Source organism: Culicoides brevitarsis, chromosome 3 (assembly GCF_036172545.1).
Source record: "Culicoides brevitarsis isolate CSIRO-B50_1 chromosome 3, AGI_CSIRO_Cbre_v1, whole genome shotgun sequence".
Lineage (NCBI taxonomy): Eukaryota > Metazoa > Arthropoda > Insecta > Diptera > Ceratopogonidae > Culicoides > Culicoides brevitarsis.
The window spans coordinates 11,188,899-11,204,351 of record NC_087087.1 but is presented as its reverse complement, the minus strand read 5'-3'; the positions used below and the strand labels follow the sequence as shown (position 1 = coordinate 11,204,351).

Genomic DNA, 15,453 nt, shown 5'->3' with positions numbered 1-15,453 from the left:
TTTGAAATTTTTTTTTTAATAAATTATTTGAATAATTAATTATTTAATTATTTTTTTTCACAAAAAAAATTAATAAATTTAATTTAGCTTTTACAATATATAAATAAGTAATTTTATTATTTATTTATTTAAAATATTTTTAAAAATAATTTTATATAATTAAATATATTTTTTTTAAATTTTAATATAAAATTAAAAAAAAAAATAATTTAGCTTTAAAAAATAATTATATAATTTTATTTTAAATTTTAAAATTTTTAAAAAATATTTTTTAAAATTTTATTTTAATTATAAAATGTAGAAAATTAATTTAAAAATATTTTAATAATTTTTTTTTTAATTATTTATTTTAAAAAAATTCAAAACTCACCTATTTTCTGAAACATCTAAGCAAACTAAATTTTTAAGCAGCCCAATTTCGGGTGGCAGTCTCGTTAATTGATTATGATCTAGCCACAGCTCTTGCAGTGACGGTAAATAACCTAAATGTGGTGGAAGCTCTTCAATTTCATTATCACCTAAATCCAGACGTTCTAACTTTGTTAATTGGCTAATGGACTCCGGTAGATGTTTCAATAAATTTTCTCTTAATTCTAGTGATTCTAGTTGTGATAAGCTGCAAAGAAACAGAAAAAAACGGAAGAAAATTAAATTAAAATTGAGAGCAAATTCCGCGAATTCCATCACAGTAATTTACTTTGACACAGGCAACCTTGAACTTGTTCTGCGCGCACCAAAATAAATTTTCACATCAAATGGGTCAATCGAAAATTTTCAATAATTTTTTTTTTGTTTCGTAAATATTATGATTTGTCTTGCAATTAGCGTTGATTTACTCAAATTTTCGTTTGTTTGTGAATTTTTGATGCTTGATGATAAACGTTTCATGGTCACATTGCAGCAGAAATAAATTTCAATAAATTGTCGGCGTTTAATGGACGACAATTCAACACGTTTTTACGATGAAAATAAAAAAAAAATATTTCTTGAGCGAAATAAGAAATAATGGAGACGACTGGTTGGCGCCAAAATTTTTTTTTTAAACAAAAATCCAATTTTTAATGATCAATGGAATTTGATAGGTAAATTTGAGGTATTTTTGAATTTAAGAAATTTTATTCAATTAATCCAAACCAAGCCAAGCACAAAATTTAACAAAAAAAATTAAGAATTTTGTTAGTTTCAGTTAATTTTGAACCAATTGAAATATCTAAAAATATCTTTGAGCAAAAAAATATGTTTCTATTTCTAGCATCAAATTTCTCTCTATCAATTGATTTTAAAATTCCCCCAAATCCATCGACAAAAGTTGTCGCAAAATCCTCTAATAGAATAATTCAAATTTCCCACTTGATGCACTCTCATCGTCTGCATGTTCCTGGCAATGAACAGCAAAACTGTAATTAAATATCCCTCTGTGATATCCGTTACTTGGAATCATACACATAAATATTTCAACCGGCTTCGCTTAGTTAATATCAAACAGTATTGCCAATAACTGCATTTGTATTTGTCATTGATGATGATGCACTTTTACGGCCCTTTCATTGCAACTTTACTCTTCGGATTGGAAAGGTATGAGATTTAACCTTCAAGAGGTTAGGTTGAATTCAGATTGATTTCTAAACTTGACCTTGAGAGGTCAAATTGATCCCTTGAGTTTTTTTAATTCCTAAGGGATCAATTTGACCTCTAAGGTTTAGAAATTAATCTGAACTTGAAATTATAACACCTTTGGAACCGATCATCTTCAGCCCTAGTAAAATAATTCCTTCAAGGGATCGATTTAACCTCTCAGGGGATTAAATTAACCTATTAAAGGAATTATTTTATCTGGGGCTGGAGATGTTCAACTCCAAAGGTAATGAATTTAATTACTAAAAGGTTAATCGCTTAAGAGTTAAAGTAAGTCCTTAAGGAATGAATCTGACTTCTTAAGGGGTCGTTTTTAGTACCTTTGGAATTGACCATCTTACAAAAAATTTATCTCTTAAAGAGGTTAATTTAATTCCTTTTAAAGGAATCGATTAAACCTCTTATGAAGGGATTAATTTTTAGGGCTTGAGATAGTCAGTTCTAAAGATGTTAAAATTGACCTCAAATTGACCTCTAACTTCACAAGAGGTCAGATTCATTCTTTAGGATAAATTTAATTTCTTAAGGGATCAATATTACTCCTTAAGCAATCAATCTTACCTCTTTAGGTACTAACTTGGAATTGACCATCTTCATTTTCAGAAAGTAATTAATTTTCAAGAGGTTAATTTACTCCCCTTTGAAGGAATAAATTCAACCTCTTATTGAAACCATGAATCTTGAATTTTTTTGGGAATGAAGATGGTCAATTCCAAGTTAGTCTCTAAAGAGGTAAGATTGATTGCTTAAGGAGTAATATTAATTCCTTAAGAAATTAAATTTATCCTAAAGATCGAATCTGACCTCTTGTGAAGTTAGAGGTCAATTTTAACATCTTTGGAACTGACCATCTCCAGCTCTAAAAATGAATCCCTTCATAAGAGGTTAAATCGATTCCTTTAAAAGGAATTAAATTAACCTCTTGAAGAGATACAATTTTTAAAAGATGATCAATTCCAAAGGTACTAAAAATGACCCCTTAAGAGGTCAGATTCCTCCCTTAAGGATTCAAACCAACTCCTTAGCGATCAATCTAACCCCTTAACTGATCAACTTCATACCTTTTCAACCCGCAGACTACTTTTTCCCATCATATGACGAGTAATTTAATCAAAAAGAGGTAAATACGACAACCTTTTCATTTGAATTGATAAAAGTTTTATCATCATAACGGCATGATTATTTACCTTGTAAGTACCTCAACATTTATCATTCATTCAATTTATACAGAGGCTCGACTGTAAAATATCTCGAAATAAATCAATTTCCCGTTTACGAGATTTTACACGGTAAATTAGCCAAATAAATGATAAAGTTTGTTGTTATTAAAGTCCATTGAACTATACAAAGCAAAATTTTCTAATATCGGAATTTTTCCTCATTCATGTTCGTGTCTATAATCGATTTTTTTTATACTTATGTCATATATGCACGGACACTCCATTGATTGAAACAAAAACTAATGACCTAAATTCGCTACAACGACACACGTGTGTGTGGCTCGAAGTTCAATTACCTGTCATGACAAGTTCTTTTTTCCGTAAGATTTAGTCATTCCGTTAAAAATAGAAATAAAAATGTTCATTTTGCGAAAAAAATTGTGACACCTGGTCATTTTTAATGAAAAAAATATTAAATTCATAAATCATTAATTTTTTAAGATTCTGACGTCCAGACGATGAATTTTCGCCATAATTCTCAAAGAAATCTTTTTTGATATAAAATAAAATTTTTAACAACTCGTCATAATTATAATAAAAAAAAATCATCAAAGAAGACGTAAAAAATAATTTTTTTAGCATGTGGCGCGTATTTTCCCACGACCTACAAGCAAACAAAAAAAAATGTATTTTTAGTCTGAATTTTGACATTTATTGAAATATTGAACACGGAAATTCTCTTGCACTCAATTAGCAAGCGTCTCCGTCGATCGTCGTTTTTAAGCCCAAAATGTATAAATTTTTTGTGTCAATTTTTTTTTTTGGCAACTTTTCATTTTTTTTTTGTTAATGACATGAAAATGCGACGGAAAAAATTGTTCGTTGAAGAAAGTGTCCATTAATTTTTTTTTTTTGCGTGCCATCACGAGTCAAACTGTTGATTCGATGCACGTGCTGCGACCAAATAGTTAATGTGCGAAAATTAATTGAATATATCGCAGCAACGGTCTTCATTAATTACGTTGACGTCATTTTGTGTGACATTTTTTCCCATCGCCAACCGACCGATATGTGACAGAAACTTTTCTCGGTTGATTTAATTATCTTGCTTATGAGTGTTTATTATTATTATTTTTTTTTTTTGCTTCAAGAATGGAAGGAAAAATGTTAGAAAAATGCGAACAAAACAAAAGTTTCAGCAAAAAAAAAATTTTTTTTTCGTATGGAATGGGGTCGAGCTTGATTGTGATGAAATAAATCGATAAACTCTTTTGTGTGAGTATTTATTATTATCATTATTTCGATGAATGAAAGGAAGCAACAACAACAAAAAAAACCCTACATACGATAATAATTTTATATGAAAAACCACTTTCACCTTTTCATCGGGGAACTGCCTACGAACAAAAAAAAATAATAAAGGAGGAAAAGCCACTCATGCAGTGGAGAAAAGTTTTGTTCGTGCATTTTGCATGATGATGGCAGGAATGTGTGGTTGAGGCAAAATTTTATATTTAATGCAATGGAAATTCAGTGTAAAATATAGGTCGAAGTTAATTGCTGGTATCGAGTATGCGGGAGTGTTTCAAGACAATACCGACCTGCCTTAAGGGGTTTTTCCTTGTAAATAATTTGTTTTGTTGAATTTTTCATAAATTTACAAGTTTTCTGAATTTTTCTCGAATATTTGAAAGATTTTTTAAATTTTAGCTAAAATTTTATTTTTTTTCTTAAAATTTAAAAAAAAATAAATTTTAAATTTTCTTAAAAATATAAAAAAAATCTTATTTTTTTTTATAAAAATTTTTAAAGATTTTGTAATTTTTTTAAAATTAAAATAATTTTTTTTTAATTTTTAAAAATTAAATTAAATTTTTTAAATTAAAAATTAAATTAAATTTTTTTTAAAATTGAATTAAATAAATATTTTTTTAATTTAAAAAAAAAATTATTACAATTCAATTTGAAAAAAAATTAAACTGATTTTTTTTTCGGAAAAAAAATAAATATTTTTCAAAATTTACGCATTTTCAGACAGTTGGGAATCTAGTTTTTCTTTGAATAAATTTTCCAAATTTTTCTTTGATTTTTATATTTCATTAAATTTTACTGGATAGACTCAAATTATTAAAATTACAAAAATTATCCAAATATTTTTTATATTTAAAAAAAATATGAATAAATTTTTCTTAATTAATTTAAAATTTTTCCGTTTAATATTAAATAATTTAAAAATTATTAATTAAAATAAAAATTTAATTTTTTAAATAATAAATATTTTTTTTTAATTTTTAAATTTTTTTTAAATAATAAAATTAAAAATTTATTAAAATAAAATTTAAATATTATTCAAAAAATTAAAATTTAATTTTAATAATTTTTTAAATAATTTTTTTAAAATATTTTAATTTCTTTACCTATTTATTTATAATTTTTTTCGAAATAAAATCAAAAAACTCCAAAATTCGCAATAATTTTCTTTAAAAAATTTTTCATAAAATTTTAAATCCTCATGACACCCAATTTTCACTTTTTTCCTATTATCTCACACCTTCCAAAATTTACTTTTATTTTATTTTAATGTCTCGTGACATTTTTTTACCCAAAAATGACAACTTGCAGGTAAATTTTCACAATTACCTTAAAATGTCATTTTGGATAAATTTTGTTGTCAAATTGCCATAAAAAAGTATTTTTTTTTTCAAAACGTCCTTCTACGAAAACCAAACAACAAACTCGGTTTTTCCACAGATTTAACTCTATGAATTTGAACGCAATCCAATTTGTCAACAACTAAACAAATCAAATTCGCATTACTACTTACTTTTGAATGGCAAGCGAAAAACCCGATAAAAAAAAGTTATTTCCTTGACATTTGGAAATTACAAGGAAAATTATACGAAAAATAATTATTTGAGCACGCAATTTTGTACTCGTGCTTTCTTTTGGCATTCGATCAAAATTTGATACGAGATAATTTACGAAAAAAAAAACATGTCAAACGTTTGATGTATCAATGTTTTGGCACCCACCATGCGCCAAGCGACATTTTGTGGAAAATTGTGATTTGAAGAAAATCCCCACAAAAACCACATTTCATGCTGTGCTTGGCTCGTCGACACACAGAGCTATGACGTCGCCCCCTTTATCTCTTGTGTTTGTTTATTTTGTAACGAAATGAATGAAAATTGATTTTAGATTGACTGAAACGCTCCGTACGCATGAAAAAAGGGTTCGTTCTATTTTAAGCTGACCTGAATCCGTGTCGTGAAAATATGTCAAAAACTTACCATCCAAAATCTTGTGGCAATGATGTCAATGACATGTCATTTAGTCCTAATACTGTTAAACTCTTCAATTGCGAAAATCCCGCTGGAAGTCTCGGTATCGGGTTTGAACTAAAATCAGCCACTTGTAAGCTTCGCAAGTGTCGAATGTCATCTGGAATGTCTGGGATATCTGCAAAAAAAAAGAAAAAAATGTTTATTTTAAAGATTTCCTGTCCTTCAACAAAAACAAAAGAAAAAACCAAATGTTTTTCAATTTCAACAAGTGATTTAGAAAAAAAATTATTAAGGTCAGTCAATTGACGTCACAACGACATACTTTTCCATCAATTTAGCGATTTTTCGATGTGATGATGGATTTTTATTATATTTTTGCGATTTTTGCCCAAGAGCAATGTAAACATTGAAACTTTTTGACTTTTGAAATGTCTACATGATTAAAATTTAAATTCAATACAAATAATTATCCGAGTGTAAATTGCAATTTTACACCCATAGTAATGCAAAAAAACAAAAAGTTGTGATTAATTCTTGAAAGTAGGGTCGAGTACCCCCTAACCATTAGTTAGAGCTTTTTTAATTTTTTGTTAGTTTTGTATGAAAATATTCAATTTTTCAAAAGTTTTAGTATCTGAATTAACCCTAGCTAATAAAAATTGACTTAAAATAAAACTTAAGCTTAAGTCAAAAAAAATATTTTGACTTAATAGGCTTAAAATTAAGCTTAAGTTTAGGTTTTAAAAGTAAGTTGGATTAATTCACGCCAAATATTTTTTTTTTATTTTACAAAAAAAAATAAAATTCATGTAATTTATTTGACTTAAGGACTTAAGTCAAACTACATCGACTTAAAGTTAAGCTTAAGTCATAAGTCAAAAAAATTTTTAGCTTGGTTCAAATTTTGACTTAAACTTAAACTTCAAAGCTTAAAGACTTAAATTTAAACTTTAGTAAAAGTTACAAAAAATGTTTTTACCAGGGCTGCAAAAACTTATGACTTAAACTTAAGCTTCAAAAACTTATGTGACTTAAAGTTTTAGTCAAAAGAATCTATTGACTTTTGACAAAAGCTTAAGTTAAAGTAAAAGTAAAATTAAGTCAAAAGTTAATTTTTTTTTTGTAATTTCGAACATTTTTGTGGAAATATTCCATTTTTTGAAAATTATTTTAAAAATTTTGGTAAATTAAGTCAAATAATTTGACTTAAGTCAAACTTTTGTGATTTTTACTTAAACTTAAGTCATAAGTCAAACGGATTCGACTTTTGATTTAATAAATTTTGCAACCCTGGTCTAAATTTAAGTAAGTCTTAAAATTTTTTAAACTTTGAAAATGAATTATTTTTTTAAATTTAATCAAAACATTTTTAAAATATAAATTGTGTAAAAAAGAAATCAAAAATTCAATTTTTTTTTAATTTTTGGTTAGGAAAAAAAATTCATGTTCAGAATTTGAAAAATTTTTCTGGATTAAATCAATTAATTTTACTGAACTTCAATTGAAAGAATTGTTACTTAATTTTTTTACTTAAAAATTTTTAAAAACAATCGATTTTTGACCTAAAAGCCTTTTTGACCTGGCAACTGGTACTTGACCCTAAATAAAATTTTTTAATCAAAAAAATTGACATGTCCCATATGCATGTCAAAAATGCTCCCAGTTATCGATCGATAATGAAAATATTTCCATTAAAAAATTTAAATATTTGCATTCGAACGAATTCCAGGCAATTACTTCTCGTGAAATTTACTTTTGTGCTCAAATAAACCTGTCAAGCTCATATTACTTCGGTGAAAAATGACGTTGAATTTTTGAACCATCATTTGCTTGGAGAAAATGGAGAAAAGGGCATGAAAAATCGAATAAACAAATGAACAAACAACAAGATAAAAAACTTCAAAGGTTTCGTTCGTTAATGAAGGAGATAATGACGTTGTGACGTCAATCCGCTGGAAAAGATGCAAAGATGAGCAAAAACGGCGGCGTAATGTTAATCAAGGCTCTTCAAAAACATCTGAGAAAACAAACATTTTTCCAGGCACGTGCCAGACGAAATATTTTAGCGAAGAAAAAAAAATGCTTTGGGTTAAGAAAAGATAACATTAGCTTGAAGCAAGCTGAGTCTGCAGAGAACGGGGAAAATGTTACATTGTATGAGAAGGGAAAAAATAGCTAATATTTCACATGTTGCTCATTTTTTGCTTGTTACCCTCGTCATCGCCACCCACACAAATGAAAATATTGTTTCTCGTAATTATTATTGTTTTATGGCGGAAGAGATTTTGCGTAATGACAACGACGACGACGACGACTAACCAAATATGAGCAAACATCTATCGGTATTATATTATTATGAGAACACAAAGAAAAATGACAACAAGAAGATTTAATTAAATTACTTCTGCATATCTGGATTTTATCTTCACATTAGACTTGTTTATTATTTCATTTCACATCTCTCTCTCTCTTTTTCCTTGACAGCTCCAGCAAGAACAACAAACGATGCATAAAACCGCACTAACTAACACTCTATCGTACATGGGTTGAAGCATCATTCGGAAATGTGTAGAAGAAACGGAAAACCGACAGACGAAATGTTGTTGTGTCTACCAAACAAACTAACAACGAAACACAATAATCATCATCATCTCTACGTCAGCTCTAACATTTAATTAACTCAGATATATCACCGAAACTCGTTCATTTTGTGAGACTCGTAAAAAAATGTGTAATACGAGTAATGATGACGACAGAAAAACAAAAAAAAAAGATTTATAAAGAAGAGTTCTGAAAAAGTGGTGAAATTTTTGGAGTCACGTGACGATTAAATTTTAATTGGATCTATGTGGTTAGGTAAGTGGTTTGAAAACAATTTTTCTACGTAAAAATTTCGAAATATTATAGGCAAAAAAAAAATAGTTGAAGTGAGTTTCAAGAATGAACAGGAAGAGTTTGTCAACATCAATTGGTATAGAAATGAAGTACAGGGTGTTCCATTAAAAATGTGCGAAGTAAATGGCTTTTTGCTAATTCAAAATTTTTATAAAAGAGGTATGTATCTTTTTATTCTATTTTTAAAGAAATATAAGGAAATATTTAATTTTTAAAAAGTTAGATAGGAATCGCTTGAAAGGTCCCGCTATCGACAAAGGAGCAAAAATGCTACAAGTTTTCTTTCCGTCTCATCTTCTACTTGAGTTGATCAAAGTTAGCGACCCTGGATCTGGAAAAACATGAGATTTAGCCAGTAGAAAAACTTTTTAAAGAAGCAGTACTCTTAATTATAGACACTTTAACAGCAAAAATAGACAATTTAATCAAAACTGGTGGCGTTCAAATTCCCAGCTTTCGAAGATGTTTCGTCATTTCAGAGTCATAGTCATCAGAATCCAAGGACCTATTTAATATCTAATATAAATTTTCTTCAAAATCTATGAAAGTATTCTATAACATGCTGAAGAACATAGAAAACCTCTGGGCATAAGAAGGTAAAACTTTGACCAAGTCATTTCAGCAAAGCATGACAGATTAAAGTATTGACCTAATCAACCAACAAGCCGAAATTTGTTTGTTTAATTCAATTTTGTCTTTACTTGCCATTGCAAATAATCAATCTAAAGATTTCTTTCTTGCTTTTCAATCACATTTAAGTCAAAATTAGCAATTAATGAATATGTAAAGGTTTTTAAAATTTTTAGTCAACTTATGACGGAAAGTCTTAGTTGAAAAAAGTAAAAAACCTTGAATCAGTAGCAAAAAATCATAAAGACATATTATAAGTATCGGACAAAGATAGTATAAGAAGAGGTTCAAAACATATGTTTACCTCAAGCTAAAGAAAGATTTAACTTCTGGCCTAACAGTTCTTATTCCGTAATGTAGAGAATGCTAAGAGAAATTAAAAAACTGTTCTCTAAACGTAAATGGAAGTCAAAACTCGTTCTCTTAACATTTTTTTGTTTCAAATTTTCTTTTTTTGAAAATTTTTAACTGAAAATGTTGAAATTTCAACTAGTTTTGTATTTTTATATATTTTATTTTAAAATTATCGTTTTAGTGTCAAAAACATTTAAAAATATAACTAAAAATTGTTGAAAAAAATACTTTAAAAAAATCAAAAATTTAAGAGAAATTGTCTTCTCTTAACTTCAAAATTAGCCTTTTAGGTATTCCATATTTATGTTCAGATATTTTTTTAAGAAGTTTACAATTTTGGAAAACTTTGAAACACAAAAATGTTATCAAAACGAACTTTTCATCTAAAAAAAATCAAATTATTTCGATCGAGCTAAAAAATCACGTCACTTTCAATAAAAAAAAACGAAACGCCCTGTACATATAAAAAAAAAATTCAAGAGAATCAAGTTGCACTCCAATTACGGTAAAGAAGTTCAATTTTAATAAAATTTAAATTTTAAAATTGACTTAAATTTCACTTAAATTCGTATCGCGTTGCCTGTCATAAACATTCCATTAAAAACTTTATCCTCCTCTATACTTATGGTGACAAAAAGAAACATTGTTTCGCATCAAGCCAAAACAAGGAGGGGGACCGGAAATGCACATCAAAAACATGGTAATTAAAATATTTCAACAACATGCCTCTCTTGACTTACTTGTTTTGTCGCGTTCTTGTCGTCGCGTCATTAAAGTGTACAAGTGCGAATGAAGTAAAGTAAGAGGATATGTCATTAGCACTGCATTGTCTGACTTAATGCATTTTTCGCTGCTGCTGTTACATGTTTGTCCTAATTTATCGTCAATGCACAATTTTGTACTTATCGCATTTCTTGAAGAATTTTAATGTGTCATCATCATGTCGTTGTCGTCGTCATTTGTTTTGTCGTCATGTTCACATCAAATGTCTCTGAACTTTGCCTCTTTGCGAAACGAAAAAAAGAATTTTAATGCGATTTTTTTTTCGTCTTGGCACACGTATTTAGGTACGACACAATCGCAATGTATCATGCCAGCTGTTTGTTCGTTCGACAAAGCAAGTACGAAAATAATTTGTCTGTCTTATTTCGTGAAAGAAAAACCTTCATGACTTGATAAATTACATTATTGCCCTCTTGTGCATCAATTCATCTGCAAATAAATTTCTCGTTTGAAATGTCGTTCGTTTTTTTTCCACAGAAACTGCGTTTCTCTGGTTTAATCCCGTCTTCATCATCAATCAAAAATGCGCTTTTAAATCCGGGAAAATTCAAAGTTTCAAATTTTGCAAAAAAAAAAAAAGAAAATATCGTTTCTTGTTGAATGTTTATTCTCTCTCTTGTTACATTTTTCTCACATTTATCACACACATTCTATGCGAGTCTACTTGCCTTTCATAAATATAAATAAAAGGCAAACAAAAAACTTTTTCGATTTTTTTTTTGCTCGGTAAACTTGAGAGATGTGGTTTAATACGAAAAATGTAGGTATATCGCAAAGTTCATTGTGTGTATTTTTAAAACCATATAATCAATAATAATCGTTCGAATGAGAAGAACTTGATATTCACGATATCAAATTTTTTTTTTCGTCTAACATTGAGTAAGTGGCAACAAGCGGGAGAAGCACTCTCATGAAACATGTCACATGTCTGTCAATCGTGGAAATCGTGCATGTTATTTATTGCTCTCGGATTTTCTTTGTCGACAATCGATCGAGAGACATTTATCATGGGGAAGTCAATGTGTCTTCCGTGGAAGGTTATGATGGGGATGACAGGAGTGTGTCTGATTTATTGGTGAGTCCCTCGACTGCCTTTGAGGTGTTGAAAGCTTTGGTCAGTCGCGAATTAATAGAAGCTCTCTTCAAGGCGTAATTTTATGAATTTTCTTCTTATTCAAAAATAATTCTTAAAGATCATTTTTTGTAAGAACTTTAAAAGTTCGAGTATTAAGCTTTAATTCTTAAACACTAATTCTAGTTCTACAAATTCTTCTATCAGTGTTTTTCGGCCAAAAATTACTCAATTATAGTTACATCCTTCAAATTCCAAAATATTTTCATCTAACCTTCAACTTTTGCAATATTATTCTAATATCTCACTAATCAGTCTATCGAATATGGAAAACCAAGTTTAACAATTCAAAAGTTTGCTTTTCCAGATTATGATTATGCTGTGAAAAATCAAGTCTCAGCAGCAAGTATTTTGGCGAGATTAGATAGATTAGTTTAACCAACAAAAAGATTAAATATTGGGAAAATATTTAAAATGTGCATTGGGGCAAAGTTTTAGAATGTGCATTGGGACAAAATTTTAGAATGTGCATTGGGGCAAGTTTTCAGAATGTGAATTGGGGAAAATTTTAGAATGTGTCTTTGGGTGAAATTTAAAAATATGCATTGGGACACAGTTTGAAATATTTTTATATTTTTAACTACTGCCCCAATGCTCACTTTTAACTTTGCCCCGATGCATATTCTAAAATGTTTGCCCCAAGGCACATTTAAAAATTTCACCCCAATGCACATTTTGAAATTTTTCCCAATTCACATTCTAAAAATTTTCCCAAAGATTTTCTCACTGCTTATTCTTAAATCCTTAAGGAGTATCTTAAAATTCACCCCAATGCATATTCTTAAACTTAATCCCAATGCAAATTTTATTATTTGATTTAACGAATATTTTAGCTTGCGAGACATAAAATTTCTAAAGTATAAACTTTAAACTTTATCATAACAAATATTGTCCAATTATCTTAAAATTGCTTCGATCAGTATCAAAACTATAACAATTCACCACAAAACTACTTTGCAACTTGCACTTTCCCAGAATTTAATTATATTATTTATGTTTGAAAACTAGAATTGATGATAAATTCTATTTTAGCTTATCGTTATGGTTTTGCATTTATTGGCGGTTAAGGTCCTTTTGGTTTACAATATTGAGATTTTTTTTCATCTCAAATGTTTACGTTAGAAACTTGTACACACGATAATTTTACAGATAATTAAAAATAATTGCCGTGCAAAATGAAATTTTAAATGCAGACTCATTAAAATATTTTTTTTCTGTTTACATTTTTCCGTATGAAAAGAAAAAAAAAATAACTATTTTTATATGTCTTGAGGGATGGTTGCAGCTCAAATTATGAATTTTTAAATAAGTTAGTAAGATGATGACGATGCAGAACTTTAAATTTATGAAAACTTTAAGGGAGGAGATGCGTCACATTGGCTATGACATTAAATAAAGCAAATAAAAGTTTTTTATATTTTTCTTGGTAATGCATTTTTCCTTCGCAGCTCGCATTTATATGCAAAAAAAAATGGTTGGTGTAATTTAAAATTACTTTGTTCCATTTACTTTTTGTCTTATCTATGCAGTTCGTGTTGGAACATTATTCCATAAAAAATAATGGAAATGCTAAAAATATTTTCCTCTCTTATTTTTATTCCATTTTTTTTTGCTCGTTTTCAACATAAAACTTTATGTTTTAGTTCTAATAATAAGCGCAAATTAATCTTCTATGGCAAAAGCGATTTAAATGTAACTGTTTTGAACTCAAGGCAAATCGCATGCTTTTGTGTTTGTTTTTGTTGGAAATGTTTGATTTACAGATTTTTTTCGTTTATTTTTTGAAGAAAAAAAAATTATGCGAGTTGAGCGCATTTTTACCTTAAATTCGAAAAAAAAAATAAAAATTAATCTTTTTAACTTTTAAATTTAAAAAAAAATTAATTAATTTAAAAAAAAATAAATAATAAATTTAAAAAAAATAATATTTTAAATTATTTATTAATTAATTTTTTTATGCTTGAATATTTAATTAATTAAAATGAAAAATAATAATTAAATAAATTAATTTAAAATAAAACAAGAATTTAAATTATTTTTAAATTAAATTCTTTATGTTTGAATTTTTTAATAATTAAAATAAAAAAAATATAATTAAAACTTTAATATTTTTTTATATATTTTTTTTTCTTAAATTAAAAGTTAAAAGAAAAATTATTGGACTCAAAGCGATTTATTTCGTTAAAAAAAATGTACGAAAAATTACAATTGACGTCATCACCCGATCAAACGGATAATTTTAATTTCTTGTTTATAATACGGCTTTACACAATGCTTGCAAATAATTGTAAGAAACCTTGTAAGAAAAAAAAAGAGTTTACTTTTTACAACAAATTTTTAAATTTTCTTCATTTAATTATTATTGAATGTTTAAGAAAATTATATTTAAATATTTTCACCTTCTGGTAATTTTCGTTTCTTTTCATAATTTTCTTTAATTTTTTTTTTTAAAAAGAAAAAAGGTACAAAGCAGAAACTTGATAGTAAAATTAAAAGGTTTTTGATTAAAATTCGTCGAATCTGATACTTTTCGTTAAATACAAATTTTTGCGTGAAAAGAAAGGTCCATGTAAAAGCCCTTTCGCATAACAAGACGAAAAACAATGATAACATAATTATTACGGAGAATTGCTCCAACTTCTTCTGTCTGTGGAAGAATTTTTTTTCTTGGAAGTCAAGAATGTTGTTGATTCGAAGCGAAATGTGTGAGTTCATTTAGTCTGTTTCATTTTCTTATCTTTTTTCTATCGTAAAATTATGATTAGTGATGATTTTACTGAGAAACTGTTAAACAAATTTGAAACAGTTTTGCTACTTTGTTAAAGTTTAATTTTCTCAGCAAAAATTATACTGACTAAATAAAAAAAATTTAATATAATTTTTTAAAGTTTAAACTAATTTAATCCATAAAAGAATTTTAACAGTTAATAAAAAATATGTATATTTAAATTAAAATAATTTATTTAAATATTAGTTTAAATTAATATTAATATTAACCATAAAAAAATTAAATAAAATTTTTTATAAATTTAGAAAAAACATATTTTTTTATAAAACAAATTTAGTAACAAACAATTTGAATTTAATTAATAGTTTTAATTAATGATTTTAATTTAAAAAAAAATATAATCAAAAATTAAATTAATTAAATAAAATTAATAAAATTTAAATAAAAAAATTAAATTTTAATTAATTAATAAAAATTTAAAATTTTTTATATGGATAAATTAATTGTAAAATTAATACTAACAATTAAAAAAAAAATAAATAATAAAAAAAATTAAATCAAATTTTTAATAAACTTAAAAAATATATTTTTATCAAATAATTTTAGTAATAAATGATTTGATATTATTATAATATTTTTTATTAATAATTTTATTTTTTTCAAAAAAAAAATTAATTAAAAAATAAAATTTAAATAAAAAAAAAATAAAATTTTAATTAATTAATTTTATTAATTTTTTCATTTGAAAAAAAAATTAATTATATTTTTAATAAGAATAAATTTATTTAAAATTAATAAAAATCCTTAAAATTTATTAATGATTTTTTTCAACATTATTCATAAAAAAAATTA

The 15,453-nt window shown here is 26.6% G+C and overlaps 1 protein-coding gene across 1 annotated transcript in view; it reads right to left on the bottom strand.

Moving 5' to 3' along the window:
• The window catches only part of LOC134834963 (protein lap4-like), a 79,561-nt gene that overhangs the window by 36,555 nt on the left and 27,553 nt on the right, over positions 1-15,453 (bottom strand). Inside the window, exons 3-4 of the mRNA XM_063849799.1 lie at positions 6,086-6,254; positions 371-616 (exon numbers count right to left, since the gene is read on the bottom strand). Of these exons, the coding sequence (XP_063705869.1) occupies positions 371-616; positions 6,086-6,254 (415 nt within the window). The remainder of the gene's footprint in view (positions 1-370; positions 617-6,085; positions 6,255-15,453) is intronic.